The sequence below is a fragment of the Canis lupus genome, chromosome 21, assembly GCF_048164855.1.
Source record: "Canis lupus baileyi chromosome 21, mCanLup2.hap1, whole genome shotgun sequence".
NCBI lineage: Eukaryota > Metazoa > Chordata > Mammalia > Carnivora > Canidae > Canis > Canis lupus.
The window spans coordinates 792486-809922 of NC_132858.1; the positions used below are offsets into that span (position 1 = coordinate 792486).

At 50.8% G+C, this 17437-nt stretch overlaps 2 protein-coding genes across 11 annotated transcripts; one reads left to right on the forward strand and one right to left on the reverse strand.

Moving 5' to 3' along the window:
* Positions 1–890: 890 nt before the first annotated feature.
* CYB561A3 (cytochrome b561 family member A3) lies at positions 891–10636 on the reverse strand. Of its 7 annotated transcripts, XM_072789333.1 has the most exons (9): positions 10198–10636; positions 8477–8528; positions 8090–8194; positions 7663–7771; positions 6428–6626; positions 4934–5142; positions 4124–4278; positions 3232–3388; positions 891–2510 (listed from the first exon to the last, which is right to left on the reverse strand). In XM_072789333.1, the coding sequence occupies exons 5-9, from the start codon at positions 6609–6611 to the stop codon at positions 2487–2489; spliced, it is 729 nt and encodes a 242-aa protein (XP_072645434.1). In that variant the 5' UTR covers positions 6612–6626; positions 7663–7771; positions 8090–8194; positions 8477–8528; positions 10198–10636; the 3' UTR covers positions 891–2486. The 7 variants fall into 7 exon arrangements, with proteins under 7 accessions (XP_072645434.1, XP_072645438.1, XP_072645435.1 ...); XM_072789337.1 differs by lacking the exon at positions 8477–8528 and having other exon boundaries at positions 10397–10636; XM_072789334.1 differs by lacking the exon at positions 8090–8194 and having other exon boundaries at positions 10397–10636.
* A 124-nt stretch (positions 10637–10760) lies between these two features.
* TMEM138 (transmembrane protein 138) lies at positions 10761–17034 on the forward strand. 4 transcript variants are annotated; one of them, XM_072789339.1, is made up of 5 exons: positions 10761–10894; positions 12437–12698; positions 14165–14336; positions 16085–16160; positions 16435–17034. In XM_072789339.1, exons 2-5 carry the CDS (start codon positions 12571–12573, stop codon positions 16545–16547), a joined length of 489 nt encoding a protein of 162 aa, XP_072645440.1. In that variant the 5' UTR covers positions 10761–10894; positions 12437–12570; the 3' UTR covers positions 16548–17034. The 4 variants fall into 4 exon arrangements, with proteins under 4 accessions (XP_072645440.1, XP_072645443.1, XP_072645442.1 ...); XM_072789342.1 differs by lacking the exon at positions 10761–10894 and adding an exon at positions 10914–10936; XM_072789341.1 differs by lacking the exon at positions 10761–10894 and adding an exon at positions 11049–11185.
* Positions 17035–17437: the final 403 nt, after the last annotated feature.

Here is a 17437-nt window from a genome sequence, read left to right on the forward strand (position 1 = left end):
TTCCAGTACACACACCACACCTGAAAGGTGTGCTTTTCTCAGCACTAAACTGACAGAATTCACGTATTCTTCAGGAATCAAATGGGCAAGTGCGACGCCGGAAGGTATCACCACATTCTGAAGCTCAGTGGTTGAAGAGAAACTGCACCCAAGCCAAACCTCCGGTCTCTCTAGAGCAGTCACTGATGGCACGTGGGCAAGTGGGAGGGGGCTGCCGTGTCTGGTGCATGGTGGAGACAGTACAGCACACGCCTGGCGTGGGCATGATTGAGTCCTGATTTTGCTTCAGACCAGCTACATGAACTCAGGCCTACTATTTAGCCTTTTGGAACTCGTAGAATCAGAACAGTATCCATCTCAGGGATGTGCACAAGCACTGAAATGAACCAATGGACTCAGTATGGTCCAGGTGCTTACTTGCTGAGAGTTACTATCATCACCAGTGTCTGCACCCAACTCCTTCTGGGTCATCTGCTCCACTGCCAGGAGGTGTCTCTAGCTGGTCACAGTGGGAAGGGGGCTTTCCATGGGTTTTGGGCTTTGCCCAAACTTGGCTACAGGCTCCCTCAATCCTTGGGCTTCTGTTCAGGACCCCCTGTCCCCCCGTGGATGTGCACCATGGGTTTCCAATCACTACATATGGTGATTGGGGTGCACAGATGCACATACCCGGCAGCAAGAAGGGGACTGGCATAAACATCTGGCCTATAGATCCCAACTCTACCATTTCCTGACTGAGTGGCCTCAGTTACCAGTGACCAAGTCACTTATCCTTTCTGAGTTCCAGATTATAAAACAGGAAACATTTCCTTCCTTGTGAGCTATACAAGTACCCAGAACCTTTTCATTACTAAGGGCATCGGCATCCACACACACCACAAGTCATACCATTCCAGGAGGATAGTCATGGGATCTTTGGGGCCTTTTGGTTTGTTCCTCCCCAGAGGCTTTTACAAGTTTCCCAGAGCTCATTTAACCACAATGTCATTACAATAGAGGAGGCTTTGATTCTTAAAAACATGATAAATGGAAATCAAGCTTCAGGTTACAGGCCTACCCATGTGGAAAGAGGGGGCGCTGGTCACATGACTGAGGTGTCTGGCAGTTATCTCAATGGCTTCAAAGGGTCCATCACTTGGAAGTTCAGTCAGTCCTGCTGACACCGGGCCGTGTGGGGTTGGAGTGGACAGCCAGCCTCCTCTCCACCTGCCAAGGGTAAATGCATCCCAGCCCCCAGGTATTGTGCCGCTTGTCACTAAGCACAGCAGTATGGAGCCTGGGACCTGGCAGGGCTCATTTGGAGAGGGCAGGAAAAGCCACAGTGCCATCACTTAAGAGAGGAACAAGATTTCTCCCGTCCTCACCCTAACCCCAGCTTCTCCTCAAGAGGCAAGCAGCTGTTCACCCTCTGGCATAACAGGAGACTGGGTTTGGCCAAGCAAGTCACCAGAAGGGGAAATAAGGCAGTCTGATACTCAGCAGGAAGCACCTTGGAAAGTGGCTGTGGCCCCTGGGGTCCGCTGGGCACAATGTACCACAACTTTGGCTTTTTTATGGTGAGCTGGAGAGTGAAAATCAGCTGGGTTGGCGCTTTGCCAAAAGAGCGAAGCTGAGCCTGCCCGGGGACAGGCAGAGAGGCCCTGATCTGGTGAGGGGCAGCAAAGGAAGTCTGAAGCACCCTTGAGGATCATCCCTGCTGGACAGGATGTTGTTGGAAAAAGAGGCTACCAGGGTTCATCAGGCCGCCTGACCGTGACGGGCATGTAAGTCATAGGGGAGGCCCGGATCTAGGCCAGAGCTGTAGCAGTAGAAGCAGAGCCACACGGTCACCATGTAGGCAGACAGGGAACATGGCAACATGAAACAGAACAGCAAAGAGCAGTCAGCTGCTCAGCTTCTCTGCAGAAGCTGCCCTGCTGCCATTCTCCCCCCATACTTCCATCACCTCGAGATGTTTGTGCCCAGCCTCACATCTTGGTGGGCTGGATGGAGATGATGGCTGATGATGCCCACCCCACGGGGGGGCGGCCCAAATGAAACACATGCCTTTATGGGAAAGCTGCTGGACACCATTACCATACAGATTGGTGTAGATAGATACCTCACTCTTCACATACAGATTGCCCTTGACTCCTGGCTCCTTTGAGCTGTCAAGATTTTCTGTCACATCCTTGGGGTCTAAAGGGGAAATCAGCCTGACCACACAGAAAGCAGGGGCAGCATGAGCAGCTGTGGTGCAGGCAGGAGGCCACAGTGAATGAAGAACGAAGAAAGTGACGCCAGGAAGGAGCCACCAAGCAAGGAGGGTGGACAGCAAATTGGTGGAATGAGCAGACACCCCCCCCACCACCACCACATGGAGGCCAGAAGAGATTGGGGCCCAGAGCCCAAGGCAGGTCTGTCGCTGAAACCAGACAGGAGCCCCGGGCAGGGCAGAGCTTCTGAGGGGAAGCACCTCCACCTGCTCCTGGGTGCCCCTTCCTGCTTCACTCCCCATCACGCAACAGGGGCTGGAAAGACAGGCAGAGACACAGGGGTTAATGGCATCACACCCTAATGTGCAGGCCTGAGTTCTTCAGAAAAACCCCCAACCTGTAGAGCGGTCGCCAGGCGAGCCACTTCATCTTTCAGGGAAGCCCCAATGTCCCTCGGCCTGACACACACCCCATCTCACCACAACCTTTGCCTGAAGGTTGGCCAAGAACAGGCAAAACCTACTCCAAGCACTGCACCCTTCAGCAAGCACCCGCTAGATAAGCTCCTACCCCTCAAGACTAGCTCCAAGACCGGAAAAGTAGAAATTACAACACCCTTTCTTCATGCTCAGGCACTTTCTTGGGGGAGAGGAGGCCATACTTTCCCCTCATGAAACCACAGAAATGTGAGGAGGGGACTGGCATAAACATCCGGCCTATAGATCCCAACTCTACCATTTCCTGAGTGAGTGACCTGAGTTACCAGTGACCAAGTCACTTATCCTGTCCACCTGTCCTCTCCCAAGAGGCAGGCCCCAGGAGCTGCTGAGCCCAAACAGCTATGTTTGTCACAATGGCTGGGATGTGCTTTGACATCTGTGCTCCCCATCAGCCAACCCAACCCCACCTTCAAGATACTGGGTTTCCCACCATGTTACTGAGTGGTCTTCCTAGCAAGGCCCAAGGCTTTCCTAGGAGAGTCTCCTCTAGACTCGGCCCCATCCCAAACTGGAAGGGGGAAACCAGGACGCCATACCTGTCCCTCAGTCAGGATCCCTGGTTCTGGGCGTTTCCAAGATGAAACCAGGAGGATATAGAGCACCAGTAGCCCAAAGACCACCACCAGCATCCCAAGGCTGTTGGCAAAGATAGCCTCACTGGGCAGATTGCTGTATGGTTGAGTGGCATTGTTCCTGAAAATGACAAAATAATGTGGGCCCCTGAAAGATTTTTCACCTGTTTTGGCCCAACAGGAGACCCAACACCATTAGCAGATGGTGAGAAAAGCTTCCAAGGACCATCTGTGACCTGAAGCACTAACGTACTAAGTCCCTACCACCACCACAAAAAACACGTGCAGACTGCTTTTTACCTCTGACAGAACTAAAGCTCTAAGAGGCATGATGAGCTTGCCCAGAGTCAGACAACTAGTAAATGGCACAGCCAAGACCTAAACCCAAGTCTGACTTCATATCTTATTTGCTTTCACTACCCACACCCCTGCCTTAAAAGAATGGGGAGACGGTAGTGGCTAGGCATGAAGGCTGCAATCTTAACTGAAACCCCAGCTCTGCCACTTCCTTGCTGTGTGCCCTTGGGTAAGTTACTTAACCTCTCTGCGCCTCAGTTCCCTTATTCGCAAATGGCAACAACGACAGTATCTACGTTATAAATGATTAAAGGATTCAATTTAAGGTACCTAGAATAGTTTCTGAGACATAGTAGGCACCAAGTCAATCTGAAGGTAAATAAATATTTGCTGACCAATTTACCAATCTCAACCTAAAGACTTCATGACCCTCCAGATCAGGAACAAGCTCAACCCCAAAGTCTCCCCTCCCTTGGCAAGGTCCTACGATCACAGGGTGCATCTTTTGAAGACCCTATGCTTTCCCGTCCATGTTAGAGCTGCCCCCCACCCCACTCACAAACTGAAGAAAAGCTTCTCGTTAATGCCAGAAATGACAGATGCGATGGACAGAGACAGGATGACGACTCCAAAGAAGACGTGGATGGGTTTAAGGAGGCTGCGCAGCCACACGGACATCCAGGGCAGCAGGAAGACAACAAAGCCCAAGAACCACTGTGGACACAGGGAGGAGGTGCCTGACCACACTGTGCTGTGCCCAGTGGTGCCCCAGGCCATCCCACAGCCCCCTGCCCTAGGGCCTCCTGCCCTGCGGTGGTCCCTCACCCTTTGTTACTGGCTCAAACCTCCCCCTAGGTGCCACTCCAGCTTTCATGCTGTGGTTGGCTGCTCAGCCAAACCAGCACATCCCATGAAATGCTTAGCTATGAGCCCAGTCTCCTAAAATCCCAGCCATCCCTGTGTGTCTCTGCTTCCTTCCAGTCCTGGCCCCTAAGACTCCTTGCTCATACGGGGTTGATGTCAAAATGCAAAAACCACTTCCAGAATTGCTTCCAGTTCAAAGAAAGGTGGGAATGGGAAAGGTGGAAAAGACCACCTGGAGTCAGTGTGGCACATGCTGTGATGAAGTTAGCTCAGCATGCTCCGGAATGACAGAGGAGTCGTGTGATGGGTAAGAGCAGGAACGGATGAGTGTGGGGAGCAGCAGTGTCCTATGGCTATTTAAGCTGCCACTGCTATGGGGGGATGTGGCCTGTGGGGCTGTGTCCAGGCAGTGAGCAGAGGGAGTGTGTGGCATGGGTGCAAGGAAAGCCCCAACCAGAGCCCACGGCCACCAGCCAGTAACAGGAACCCAAAGGGGAGAACGCACCTGGCAGGCAAAAAGGAAGACGGTGACAATGCCCAGCCAGCTGTGCAAGGAGTAGAGATTGGTGATCCTGGAGCGGCGGTGGAGCTGAAAGACGGCCACCAGCCCCAGCACGGTCAGGATGAAGGCCAGCAGGTGCAGCATGGCGTGGCCGATCTTCCATGGCAGCTTCGGCCCCACCCACGACTGCGGCAGGCGGTACAGCAGTGACGCTGCGGGAGAGAATGTCCCAGGGCCCAGACTCTTCCCCTCGTGCTCCCCTCCACACTGGGGGAACTAACCTGACATGGCCCCACACAGCTTCCCAACCAGGGGAGAAGGAGATGCTGGGATGCAGCACCCCCTCCTCAGCATCTCCTATCCCTGCGTCATTGCTGGGATAGCAGTTGGCCATGACGCGGGAAGAAAACATAGTAGTAAAAAGGGAGGAGTAGGCTTATCAATCTGCCAGTCTGTCGTTACATCATATATGCACTTGTGTGCAGCTCTGCAGGTAAAAAAGCAATGTCACATTCGTTATTTTTTTCTAAGTGAATACTCACAACTGTTAGTGGTCACAAATGCAGGCTTTTAGCAAAGTTAGATGGCCTATGTCCACATCCTGGCTCTGCCTCTTGGCTATTTGACATCTTGTTTCTAAATCTCAGTGTCGGGCAGCCCCAGTGGTGCAGCGGTTTAGCGTCACCTGCAGCCCGGGGTTTGATCCTGGGGACCCTAGATTGAGTCCCATGTCAGGCTCCCTGCATGGAGCCTGCTTCTCCCTCTGCCTGTGCCTCTTCCTCTCTCTCTCTGTGTCTCTATGAATAAATAAATAAAATCTTAAAAAAAAATAAATCAATCAATCTCAGTGTCCTCATCTGTAACGTGGGGATAACAGCACAGCCCATCTCACAGGCTTCTTGGAAGAACAAAACAGGATGATGTATCTGAAGTACACAGGATAAGCTGCTATGATCCATGGTGTCATTGTTCCCATTTTACAGGTGGGGAGATGAGGTTCACCAGGGCCCCAAGGCCCAGCTCTGAATGCATGGGGCACAGATGAGTCTGGCAGAGCAAGCAGTTCCCTCATGTAATCCTGACTGGGGGACGAGAGGCTTCAGTCTTCCTCTCCCTAAAGCAGAAGTTGGCAGACTACAGCTCACGGGCCAAATCCAGCTGTTTTTTAAGTAAAGCTTTATTGGAACACAGCCACATTCATGTTTTCCGGTTACCTATGGCAGATAGATAACCAGTTGCAATGCAGGTCATATGGCTTGCAAAACCTTTACTCTCTGATCCTTTATAGAAAGATACTGTCAACCCCTACCTTAGAGTATCTGTAAAGCTACCCTTCTCGGATGCCCCCATTCTCACCACTTTTTCCTCCAAATGATACCTGGGCTCAGAAACAGCCCAATCTGTCCTACTCTCATAGCCCCAATAACTCAACAGTGACAAAAGCTCTACCACAGCCAGGGCTGGGCCACAGTATGTCTCCCATGACCTCGTACTCACCAGCACTGTAGAGTACCACTGAGCCAACAACCATGAATACTGGATGATAGTTGAACATGAGAAGGGTGCCATCCCAGGCAAAGCCACCATGCCACAACTGCACCCAATAGATGGTGAGGATGATGCACATCAAGCCCAGGAACCACAGTGAGTAAAAGGACAAGTAGAACCATCCCACAGCCATTCTGATTAGGCGCTCCTGGAAGAAGCGTAAGTCACATGTGCCTGCTGGCTCTGCTGGCTTGAGTGCATCCCACATAATAGCTAAAGGAAGTAACACTGAGCTTGCTTTTGCTGGAAGTGTGGACACTTTTCACTTTAGCTCTCCTGCTACCAGCCTGGGCACTGCCCCATGAGACTTGGAAGTCCTGATCTCTGGTTATGGACAGTAAGGATGGCCCCACCCCAGTACCTGGCAGCTCTGGAAAGGGGCTGGACATCAAGGCTCTTGGCCCAAAGCCCTGGGATTAGCCTCTCTTCACAGGGCCAAAAGGTAAAGAATCCACCCCATCCTATCCCACTGAAAAGAAGGGACAGGAATCCAAAGCCAGGCTAGATCACACAAATGCCTAGGCCCTCGGTTCTAACAGAAGGTGGAAAAATTATAATCTACAAGGAGTAAACACCCTGGTATTAGGCCAGCTGACAGGAAGTCCTATGATCTCCCACTTCTATAGGAAAGTTCTTCAGCAGCTGGTGAACTCTATGGGGCTAACCCTCCTATTGAGGAAGTAAGACCAGGCCTTCACTCTAGAGTCCCCACACTCTACACCTTGAATTGGACAAGCCTCAGATGTCCTAGGCCTGAGACTTCTGCTTTCTCTTCCTCTGGGGAAAGTTCAGAGGAGAAAAGAGGAAGCGAGAACTCATGGTCTAGAAAGCATGAGTTTATTTTGAGATTTTTCTATGTCCTTGATAAAGTCAGAAACCAGCTCTGGTTTCAGACACACATCTAGAGCCCTGAGCAGCTGCTCTTACAAACCAGGCAACTGGGCATGAGGGCTAGCAGGCAAATACACAAAGCCACAGGACCATCTCTGCTCTCAGCTAACATGTAGGCAGTATGGGCCCAGCTCTCAAGGCAGTCAGCCTGTCCCACGGACTCACACCAAGGAGGAGACACTAGGACATCCTGCAGTTGATACCTCTCAATCTGAACCAGCTAATAGAAAAAAAAAGGCAGGTCCCTTAAACAGCTAAGAACTCCCAAGGAGATAAGACACTTGATTCCTCACCCTGTAGACTTAGTGGCAGACTGACAGAGTGATGGCCGAGGCTCCAATTCTTATGAAGTGGGGCACCTTGAGCAAATCACTTAGCATTGGTAGGACTCATTCTTCTCATCTGAAAGAAAAGCACGGTAATGAGAATACACTGAAGAGCAGCCATGAGCAGACACCCCACCAGAACCCATGATCTCATTTGCTCCTGTGAGAAGTTATCATCCCCATTTTATAGATGAGGAAACTAAGGCTCAGGAAGATTAAATGCCAGCATTGGGACCCAGGAAATGGGCAGGAAGTTTCAAACCCTTGTCTGTTTGGCTTTAAGGCTCCTGTTTTTTCCCTTGACCATAGACTGTCAGAAGAGCAAGTGAGAAAATGTCCATGAGGACATTGTAAGGGCAAAGTATTCTACTATTGTCACAGCAGTCCATCCTACCTATAAGCTACAGCCTGAAGCTTGTGGCCTCCATGCCAGGCCAGGCCTCTTGGTAGCCCTGATACTATGCCATGCCAACTCACTCCATGGCAGGTGTCCACCTAACTAGAAACAGAAACAGACACTGAATGCTCAATGTGACCCAAGTTGGCAGTAATCACTGAGAAGAGAAGACTCGAGGGGCTGGGGGAAAAACAAAAGTTCCATAAGGCTGAGGGTAAATAACACCATAACACCACCATCTTCATAGACGTTTTGTGGCTCAAGTACAGAGCTCAGAGATTTGCCACCCAGCTTCAGAGGTGTCCCCTTAGTCTCTGTAAGAGCAGAGAAAGTTTCAAGTCCCCAGATGTTCAGTCATCCCCCAGTGAAGTCAGCATGAAGCACCTGGTCAGCAGGTTGGATCCATCAGACAATTATCTTTCATGACTTCCTTTTCCTTCGGAGAAGAGAAAACAAAAGTAAATACAATCCAAAAGGGCTGTATCCACCCTTCTACAACAGATTCTGGATTACTGCTCTGGGACAGACTTAAGAGTTCACCATGGGGACACTTTTCTGACAGAGGGCTGTGATGTTGTACTGTTCACAGTACACAGATGAGCCCTTCCTCTGCCAGAGAGTACGAAAGAAGAGAAAAAAGAATGCAGTGAAAACTGCAGCCCAAACTCTGAAAATATTCTCTCATTTATTCCATGACAGTAGGCTGTGCTATGGTTTCAGGATGGGCTCACCATAGTTTGGTCTCTGATTCTGCCCTCACTTTGTAAAGCCCCATTCTAAGGCAGATCAGCTCCTCTTCTATCAAGGGCCGGAATGGTAAATACTCTAGGCTTTGCAGGCCGTAGCCTCTTTCATGATTGTATCAGCAACTCTTCTGATGTAGTGCAGAAGCAATCATAGACAATACTTTCACAAAAGAACACAACCATGTTCCCCAAAATGCTTATTTATGGGCACTGAAATTTCAGGTTCATATCATTTTTTATATATCACAAAATATTATCCTTCTTCTTTCTCTTAATCAGTTAAAAATGTAAAAACCATGCAGGCGGTGCATCAGACTTCGCCGACCACAATCTAAGAGATGTACTCTCCAACCTAATACTCTCCTTGGTCCCTTGACAAAAAAGGGGTTCTGCCTGGTTGCAGTAAAACAGATCAGGCCCAGGGATCCCTGGGTGGTGCAGCGGTTTGGTGCCTGCCTTTGGCCCAGGGCGCGATCCTGGAGACCCGGGATCGAATCCCACGTCGGGCTCCCGGTGCATGGAGCCTGCCTCTCCCTCTGCCTGTGTCTCTGCCTCTCTCTCTCTCTCTCTCTCTATCATAAATAATAAAAAAAATAAAAAATAAAAAAAATAACAGTCAGAGCTGAAATAAAAACTTAGAATTTGGGATCCCTGGGTGGCGCAGCAGTTTGGCGCCTGCCTTTGGCCCAGGGCGCAATCCTGGTGACCCGGGGTCGAATCCCACGTCGGGCTCCCGGTGCATGGAGCCTGCCTCTCCCTCTGCCTGTGTGTGTGTGTGTGTGACTATCATAAATAAATAAACATTAAAAAAAAAAAAAAAAACAGATCAGGCCCCTGCGCAGGAAATAAGTTTCCGTTCAGCCCTTAATCTTAGGAAAAAGGACTCTATTCCGAATCCTTAACAATATTCACTTTTAAAATTTAGAACTACAAGCGGATGAAGGAACAGAAAGTCCATTCGTTGCCCCCACTTCCCAGATGAACGGTGGGGGAGGACTTGGGAATCCTGAGAGTCAGACTTCGGGCTCAAGCCCTAAGCTCTTCTCTGACAGATCAGAATCACTGGGACCCGAAGTAGGAAAGTGGCTTTGGCCACGGTGAGCGGCACGGCTGGCACAGGAACCCAGGTTCGCTTCCCTCAGCTCCGAGGGCTCCTCGGGTCCAAATGCAGCTTCTGCAAAGTCGGGTTCCCCGAATTCCAACCAGGAGCTGGATAAGCAAGGCGCCCCTCAGCGCCACTGATCACAGACCGGCCCTCCCGGCTGCGCACTGCCCGGCTCTGGCCCTGGTGCCCCGGGAACGGCTCCGGGAGCCCGGATCCCCCGCCCCAGCGTCCTCCGCAGGGGCCAAGGGCCTTACCGGTCCCGGCTGGCCTTCGGCTGACAATTAGGGCGACGGGCTCCGCTTGCGGACAGCGACCCCCGAAGCGCTTCCTGCCTGTACAGACACACCTGCGGGAGGAAGGGCGCGGACAGCGGCGTCCCCTTCCCTACAAGGGGGGTAGCGAGCGACGGCGCAAAGCAAGGTGGCAGGCGGCCCCGCTCGAGCTCCTCCTCACCTCGGGGGGTCGCAGGGGTCTCCGAGGCCCGCCTCCCTCGCCGCCCCACGCGCCCGGCCGGCACCGCAGCCGCAGTGAGAGGGCCCCGCGCCACCGTCCCCTCTTATAGGCGCACGGCACTTCCGGTCGCGCCCGCGGCCCCCTGGGAAATGGAGTCCCAGGCCGCCGGCTGCCAGCCCCGCGTCCTCCGCGGGCGTTTCTTCCCCAGGCAGGGAGCGCCGCCGCCGCTCGGCCCGGGCCGTCACCCCCACCTCGCGCTCGGCGGACGGCTGGATGCGGCGGCGCTGCGACGGCACGAGAGGGCCTGCCCAAACGCGGCGGCCGCGCGGACCGCAGAGCGGAGGGAGCGCCGGGGCCCGGCGGGTGCGCGGCGCACGCGGAGCCCGCGGCCGCCATGTACTTCCGGGACCTACCAGCGGCTTCCGGAAGCCGGGACGGCGTCCCCATGACAACCGGCGTCGCGCCTCGGAGCGGGAGGAGAGCGCGCGGGCGGAGCGGGTGAGACGGCGCGAGTCGGGGTCTCGGTCGTTACGGTGTAGGGTGGGTGTTCTGCCAAGGTGGCCCCATTATGAAGTGGGTGGGGAAGGACGGAGAGGAACACTGCCCCGGGGACAAGGGGCGCGCGGGGGAGGGAGCTGGGACAGACCGAGCCGGCCGGGCCACCGCTGCCCTGAGCGGGGGCGGGGCGCCGTGGGCTTTGGGGTCGCGGGTCGCGGGAGGCCCGCTCTGCCCACCTGCGACCCGCGGGGCTGACTTGAACTCTGGCCCTGTAGGCGCGTCCTCGCCTCGGTACGACGGAGGGAATCCTTCGTTCTCCCCTTTGCCGAAGTTGTCCTGGGCGCCACGTGTATCACGATAGAATAATACGTGATAAGTTTATCGCACTGATGGCTGGAGCTCGAGACGGGGGTAGGATAAGCAACCTCACGAATAATGACGGTCGTGAAACGTTTTACAGATGTTAGTTCGTTCGACCTTGTGCTCTGACACTTGAGAGCATCTTGAGATCTGCTTAGAGACTGGACCGAGGTGGAAGGGTCACAGGACACCCCCCAGAACAATTCCTGGGCCTTGGAATATGCGGGAGTAAGGGCCAGGCCCCCTTCATATGGTGCCACTCTGTTGTGGCCACCTTAAACAGAGCCTTGCAGGAGAGCGCGGTTTCTTGCTCACGTCCTGCACCCCTCCCTGCCTCTCTGGCTCCCACATCCTTCCCACCTGGTTACCTGTCAGCCCACCTGTTATGTGAGAGGCAGCTTTGGGGAGTAGTTAGGAGCACAGACTCTGGACCCAGGCTGCCTGAATCCCAATCCCAGCTCTGTGAGCTGGGACAAGTTATTTTACCTCTCTGAGCCTCAGTTGTCCTAACTGCATAAGGGGTAGAGTGATAATAGTGACTCTTCTGCTTCACTCGGTTATTGTGAGATTTACAGAACTTTAGTGCTTAGAATAGCCCCAGGCAGGGGTGCCTGGCTGGCTCAGTTGGTGGAGCATGTGATTCGATAACCGGGATCAGGGTCAAGAGTTTGAGCCCCACGTTGGCTGTAGCGATTACTTAAAATAGTCCCTGGCATATTGTAAGTGATAATATAAAGGCTTGCTGCTGCAGTTCGTATTAGAATTAGTATTGATTGCACAACCAGACAGACACTCTTTGTAGTACTCCTAGATTCCTTTGAACTCAAAAGTGGTTAGAAAGATTTCTGCACTGGGGCGCCCAGCTGGCTCAGTTGGAGGAGCATGTGACTCTTGGTCTCTGGGTCATGAGTTTGAGCCCGACGTTGGGTGTAGAGATTATGTAAAAAAAGAATAAACAAAACTTAAAGAAAAAAAGAAAGAGCTCTGCATTTAGAAGTTTCCAGGCATGGAGAAAGTTTGGAGGATAACGCTCCCCAGAAGGAGTGACTAGTTGGGTTTTTTGGACATGGTAGTGGTTTTGGTCATTGACGGATCCCAAGCACCTACACCTGGCATGGATTAGAGCCGCAATAAATATTTACTGTATTAATGAATTTCTCCCCCTTCCCTCCTCCCCAACAGGCCCTTGTCTTCAAGGTAAACAGCTCTGATTTGAGGAACTAGTGCTTCTCCCTCAGTGCTGGGGAGAAAGCCAGGAGCTTTCTTTTGGGAAATTGTGGAATGTGCCCCTGGGGGCCCAATAAAGCAGAAGGAAGATGCTCCAGACCAGTAACTATAGCCTGGTGCTCTCACTGCAGTTCCTGCTGCTGTCCTATGACCTCTTTGTCAATTCCTTCTCGGAGCTACTCCGGATGGCTCCTGTCATCCAGCTGGTGCTCTTCATGTGAGTTCAGTGGGTGGGACTGGACAGCTGACAATTGTGATTTAGCATTTTAAAGTTATTAATAGAGAAACCTCAGGGAAAATAAAATGTTGCATATCTTGGGTACTCCATAGACATGTCAAGGGTCCTGTATTTATATACCTCTAACAAGGGTCTGGGATCCAGGGAGCAGTCAGAGGGTCATTTTCTCTATCTGTGAGTAGAAATATTGTCTTACATTGTCATGAAAGAGGATTACAGAACCACAGGTTAAAAGGGCAGTTGTATCAGTTATATATATGGGATAGAAGCTGTTGGCATTTTTCTTCCCCAGTGGCTTACAGACTCCATGAGGCTAGTTATCAATAGAAAACTGGTGTTTGGGCAGCCCCGGTGGCTCAGCAGTTTAGCGCCTGCCTTCAGCCCAGGGCATGATCCTGGAGACCTGGAATCGAGTCCCATGTCAGGCTCCCTGCATGGAGCCTGCCTCTCCCTCTGCCTGTGTCTCTGCCTCATTCTCTCTCTCTCTCTCTCTCTCTCTCTCTCTGTATCTGTCATGAATAAATAAATAAAATCCTTAAAAAAGAAAGAAAGAAAGAAGACTGGTGTTTGACACTGTCTTCCTTCATTCAACAAGTGTTCATTGGCCTACCAGACAGTATTCCAGGTGCAGCAGTAAAGCTGACAATTTCCTGCTCTCATGGAGTTTCCACTCAAGTGGAAAGAGACAACGAATACATTTTTTTATTTTTTATTTTTATTTTATTTTTAAAAAATTTTATTTATTTATTCATGAGAGACAGAGAGAGAGAGAGAGAGAGAGAGGCAGAGACACAGGAGAAACAGGCTTCATGCATGGAGCCCGACATGGGACTCGATCCTGGGTCTCCAGGATCAGGCTCTGGGGCAAAGGTGGTGCCAAACCACTGAGCCACCCGGGCTGCCCTACATTTTTTTTTTTTTTTTAAAGATAATTTTGAATAGTAACAAATGTCATACAGTGGATGGAAAGCAGATGGGGTGGAGAGGGGAGGGCTACCTAAGGCAGTAGAGTTAAAGGAGGCTTTCTGAAGAGGGGACATCAGAACTGAGACTTGAATGGCACTAAGACACCGGCCATGCCAAGATTAGGGGAAAGGCATTGCCATCTCACTAGATGGAAATGTGTGACAGGTGGTACTGGCTTTTTTTAGACATAGGGAAGAAAGCAGCTTCTCCTCCCAAGTGTCTAGAAGGTTAAGAGCGTCAGAGCAGGGAAGCCTTGTCTGTGGGCTGCACCTCACTGATGGGGCCTGCAGGTAGTTAAACCTCATGTCATTTGGGCCCCAAAGGCCCATAACACCTGTGTGTGTGTAGGGGGGGGGGCGGGTTTCAGAAGGCTAGAGCACAGGGGAGACCAGACTTCATGGTGTCCCTTAGGACTCAGAGCCAGCTCTTGGATCATCACACAGACCTCCATTTGGCTGTGCTTTGTTTGATGTCCACAGCATCCAGGATATCGCAATCCTCTTCAACATCATCATCATTTTCCTCATGTTCTTCAACACCTTCGTCTTCCAGGCTGGCTTGGTCAACCTCCTATTCCACAAGTTCAAAGGGACCATCATCCTCACAGCTGTGTACTTTGCCCTCAGCATCTCCCTTCATGTCTGGGTCATGGTAAGAGCAGAGCTTAAGGAGCAAGGAGTATCTTTTCCCTAGGAATTCAGCATCATTCTTTTATTTTTTTATTTTATTTTATTTTATTTATTTTTTATTTATGATAGAGAGAGAGAGAGAGAGGCAGAGACACAGGCAGAGGGAGAAGCAGGCCCCATGCACCGGGAGCCCGATGTGGGATTCGATCCCGGGTCTCCAGGATCGCGCCCTGGGCCAAAGGCAGGCGCCAAACCGCTGCGCCACCCAGGGATCCCAGCATCATTCTTTTATATCTCACAGAATCCTTGACAGGAAACAGGTGTGTTTGTGGTGAATGAATGTGGTGCCACCTGGGCTTGGGCATATGTGAGTTGCATAAAGCACTTCTGCCCAACCTTTCATGTTAAAAGACTGCCTTATCCAAGAGTTAGGGGACGCTTCTGGAATATTCCGTTCACCTTTGCCCCAAACAGTCCTGCCAGAGGTAAAACAGGAAGGGGACTCTGTTTCATCATTAGCTGTTTGGGCAGGTAGGTGTTGGGACAAGATATTGTTAGATATCAGTGTCCCGTGGGAAATGGCTGTGCCAAGAGTGCCACTTGCCCTTTAGTACCTCATGCCCTCTACTCTGTTCTCATCACTTATACCAGAAGGACTCCTCTCCAAGGTGCCAACATGGCCTCACAGTAGATCCCAGTTTTCATGGTTCCAGATTTCTCCTGCTTCATGAACTGTTCCATCTCTTTGGAAACGTCGCCTATGTTTCCCAAGTACTCATCTTGATCAAACACAAGAAAAGCCCAGGAGGCTTCCCTAGTCACTTCTCTACTAAAGCCACCTTCTGGGGCAGCCCCGGTGGCTCAACGGTTTAGCGCCACCTTCAGCCCAGGGTGTGATCCTGGAGACCTGGGATCGAGTCCCATGTCAGGCTCCCTGCATGGAGCCTGCTTTTCCTCTGCCTCTGTTTCTGCCTCTCTCTCTCTCTCTCTCTCTGTGTTTGTGTCTCTCATGAATAAATAAATAAAATCTTTAAAAAAAATAAAGCCACCTTTTTAGACTAAACCTTCTTAAGTTGCCCTTGTTATTCCACAGAGAGAAGTAGGGCTCACAGGAAAGAAACAGCAGTGCCAGAGTCTCTCTAGGTGCTTCCTGAAAAGGATTGTCTCTGCTCTGGGTCCTGGGACCAAAATAGGTCCTGGCTTTGTACTTTGTACTATAAAGCTGTTAATCTGATTAAATCCTGAGTGCACTAAGCCTTAATCTGACAGGAACTGAGCCTGAGATCTTCAAGGCCAGACAGTGACCACCACTGCAGTCCTGAGATAATGTGTAGCACTTCTCCTTGGAAAAGGCCATGGAATGAAAGGGAATAAGTAGCTAAGTTCAAACTTCCTCCTTCAGACTTAAAAGGATATTTCCTTTGCACAGAAAAGGGAGTTTGAAGCTCCTTTGAGAAATACTCCTGGGAGTTGTGGGAAGGAAGAAGGAGGGTGAGATTAGCCTGATTTTTTTTTTTAAAGATTCTTATTTATTTATTCATGAGAAACACAGAGAGGCAGAGAGACCTAGGCAGAGGGAGAAGCAGGCTCCCTGCAGGGAGCCCGATATGGGACTCAATTCCAGACCTGGGATCATGCCCTGAGCCAAAGGCAGATGCTCAACTGCTGAGCCACCCAGGTGTCCTGATATTAGCCTGATTTAAAACCAAGCAGCATTTCTGCAGCTCATCTGGTCACTAAACTTTCCCTTTCTACTCATGTCTCCTTCAGAACTTACGCTGGAAAAACTCCAACCGCTTTGTCTGGACAGATGGACTTCAAACGCTATTTGTATTCCAGAGACTAGGTAAGGACCAGAGCAACCTCAGGCCTCACTTTGGTCTCACCTGTGGCTCAGGCAGCTAAGGGCCTTGGTCCTTGCTTTCCCAGTCCATCATTGCCAGAATGGGATGAGTGGAACAGCCATGACAAGAACAGGAAAGATGATGGCCCACTGCCCTTGCTAGTAGTCACTGGGAAATCATGAGGCAGAGCTCCTTTGCCCTATTAGGTTGTGTCCTTAGCCTGTAATGAATATTCAGGAGCATCCCTGAAGTTTCTTTCCTATTTATTGTTCACAGCAGCAGTGCTATACTGTTACTTCTACAAACGAACCGCTGTGAGACTGGGCGATCCTCGCTTCTACCAGGACTCTTTATGGCTGCGCAAGGAGTTCACACAAGTCCAAAGGTGACTGCTTCTGGTCACACTGATGGGTGCCTTTCCTTCCTGACAGAGGCCACATTTATGGCTCTGTGGGGTGGGGTTTACCCTATGCACAGGAAGCAATGTGACTTTCATAGGACAGGCTCAGACCATTTGTGTTTAATAGTCAAGAAGGAAGATCTTCCCTCTTGCAAATTAAAGTGTTTCCCAATACAGGCTTTAGTACATAACCCTCCCTGGCCTCCTACCTCAGTTCTGCCCCTTTTCCTTTCCTGCTCTCTACTTCTCTTCCTCATAGAAGGCTGTGAGGCTTGATCCTTAGGAAGCTATCACTTAGCCTGGTACAGGAGGGGCTCCTGGCACCTGGTTTCTTTGCAGCAAACATAATTAATGGATGCAAAGAGTGATATTTTTGAGCTCCTAACTCATCACACTGTAGACATTTAGATTCTATACCCAAGGCACTTTTTTAACACTTTATAAATAGGAAATAAATTGAATTATTTTTCCATAAATGGTGGAGTCTGTCTGTCTACTGTTGCAGATAAGAGGTACATCAAGTCCTGGCCTTAGCATTTGCTTGACCCAGTGGGCAGCTTCAGTCACAGAACAAACACAGGTATTACTGAATGCCATTATGAGTACAAGCTATTTCTGTAGAAATTCAGAATGCATTCTGATGCCCCGCTCCAAGCGTTGGAATTCCAGATTTCTGTGCCTTTTTTTTTTAAGATTTATTTATTTATTTAATTTTACAAATGAGAGCAAAAGAGAGCAAGAGAGTGCTTGAGTGTGTGTACATGCACACACAAGCAGGGGAGGAGGAACAGAGGGAGAGAGAGACAAGCAAACTCCACACCGAGCATAGAGCCTGACATGGGGCTCAGCCTCAAGACTCTGAGATCATGGGATCCCTGG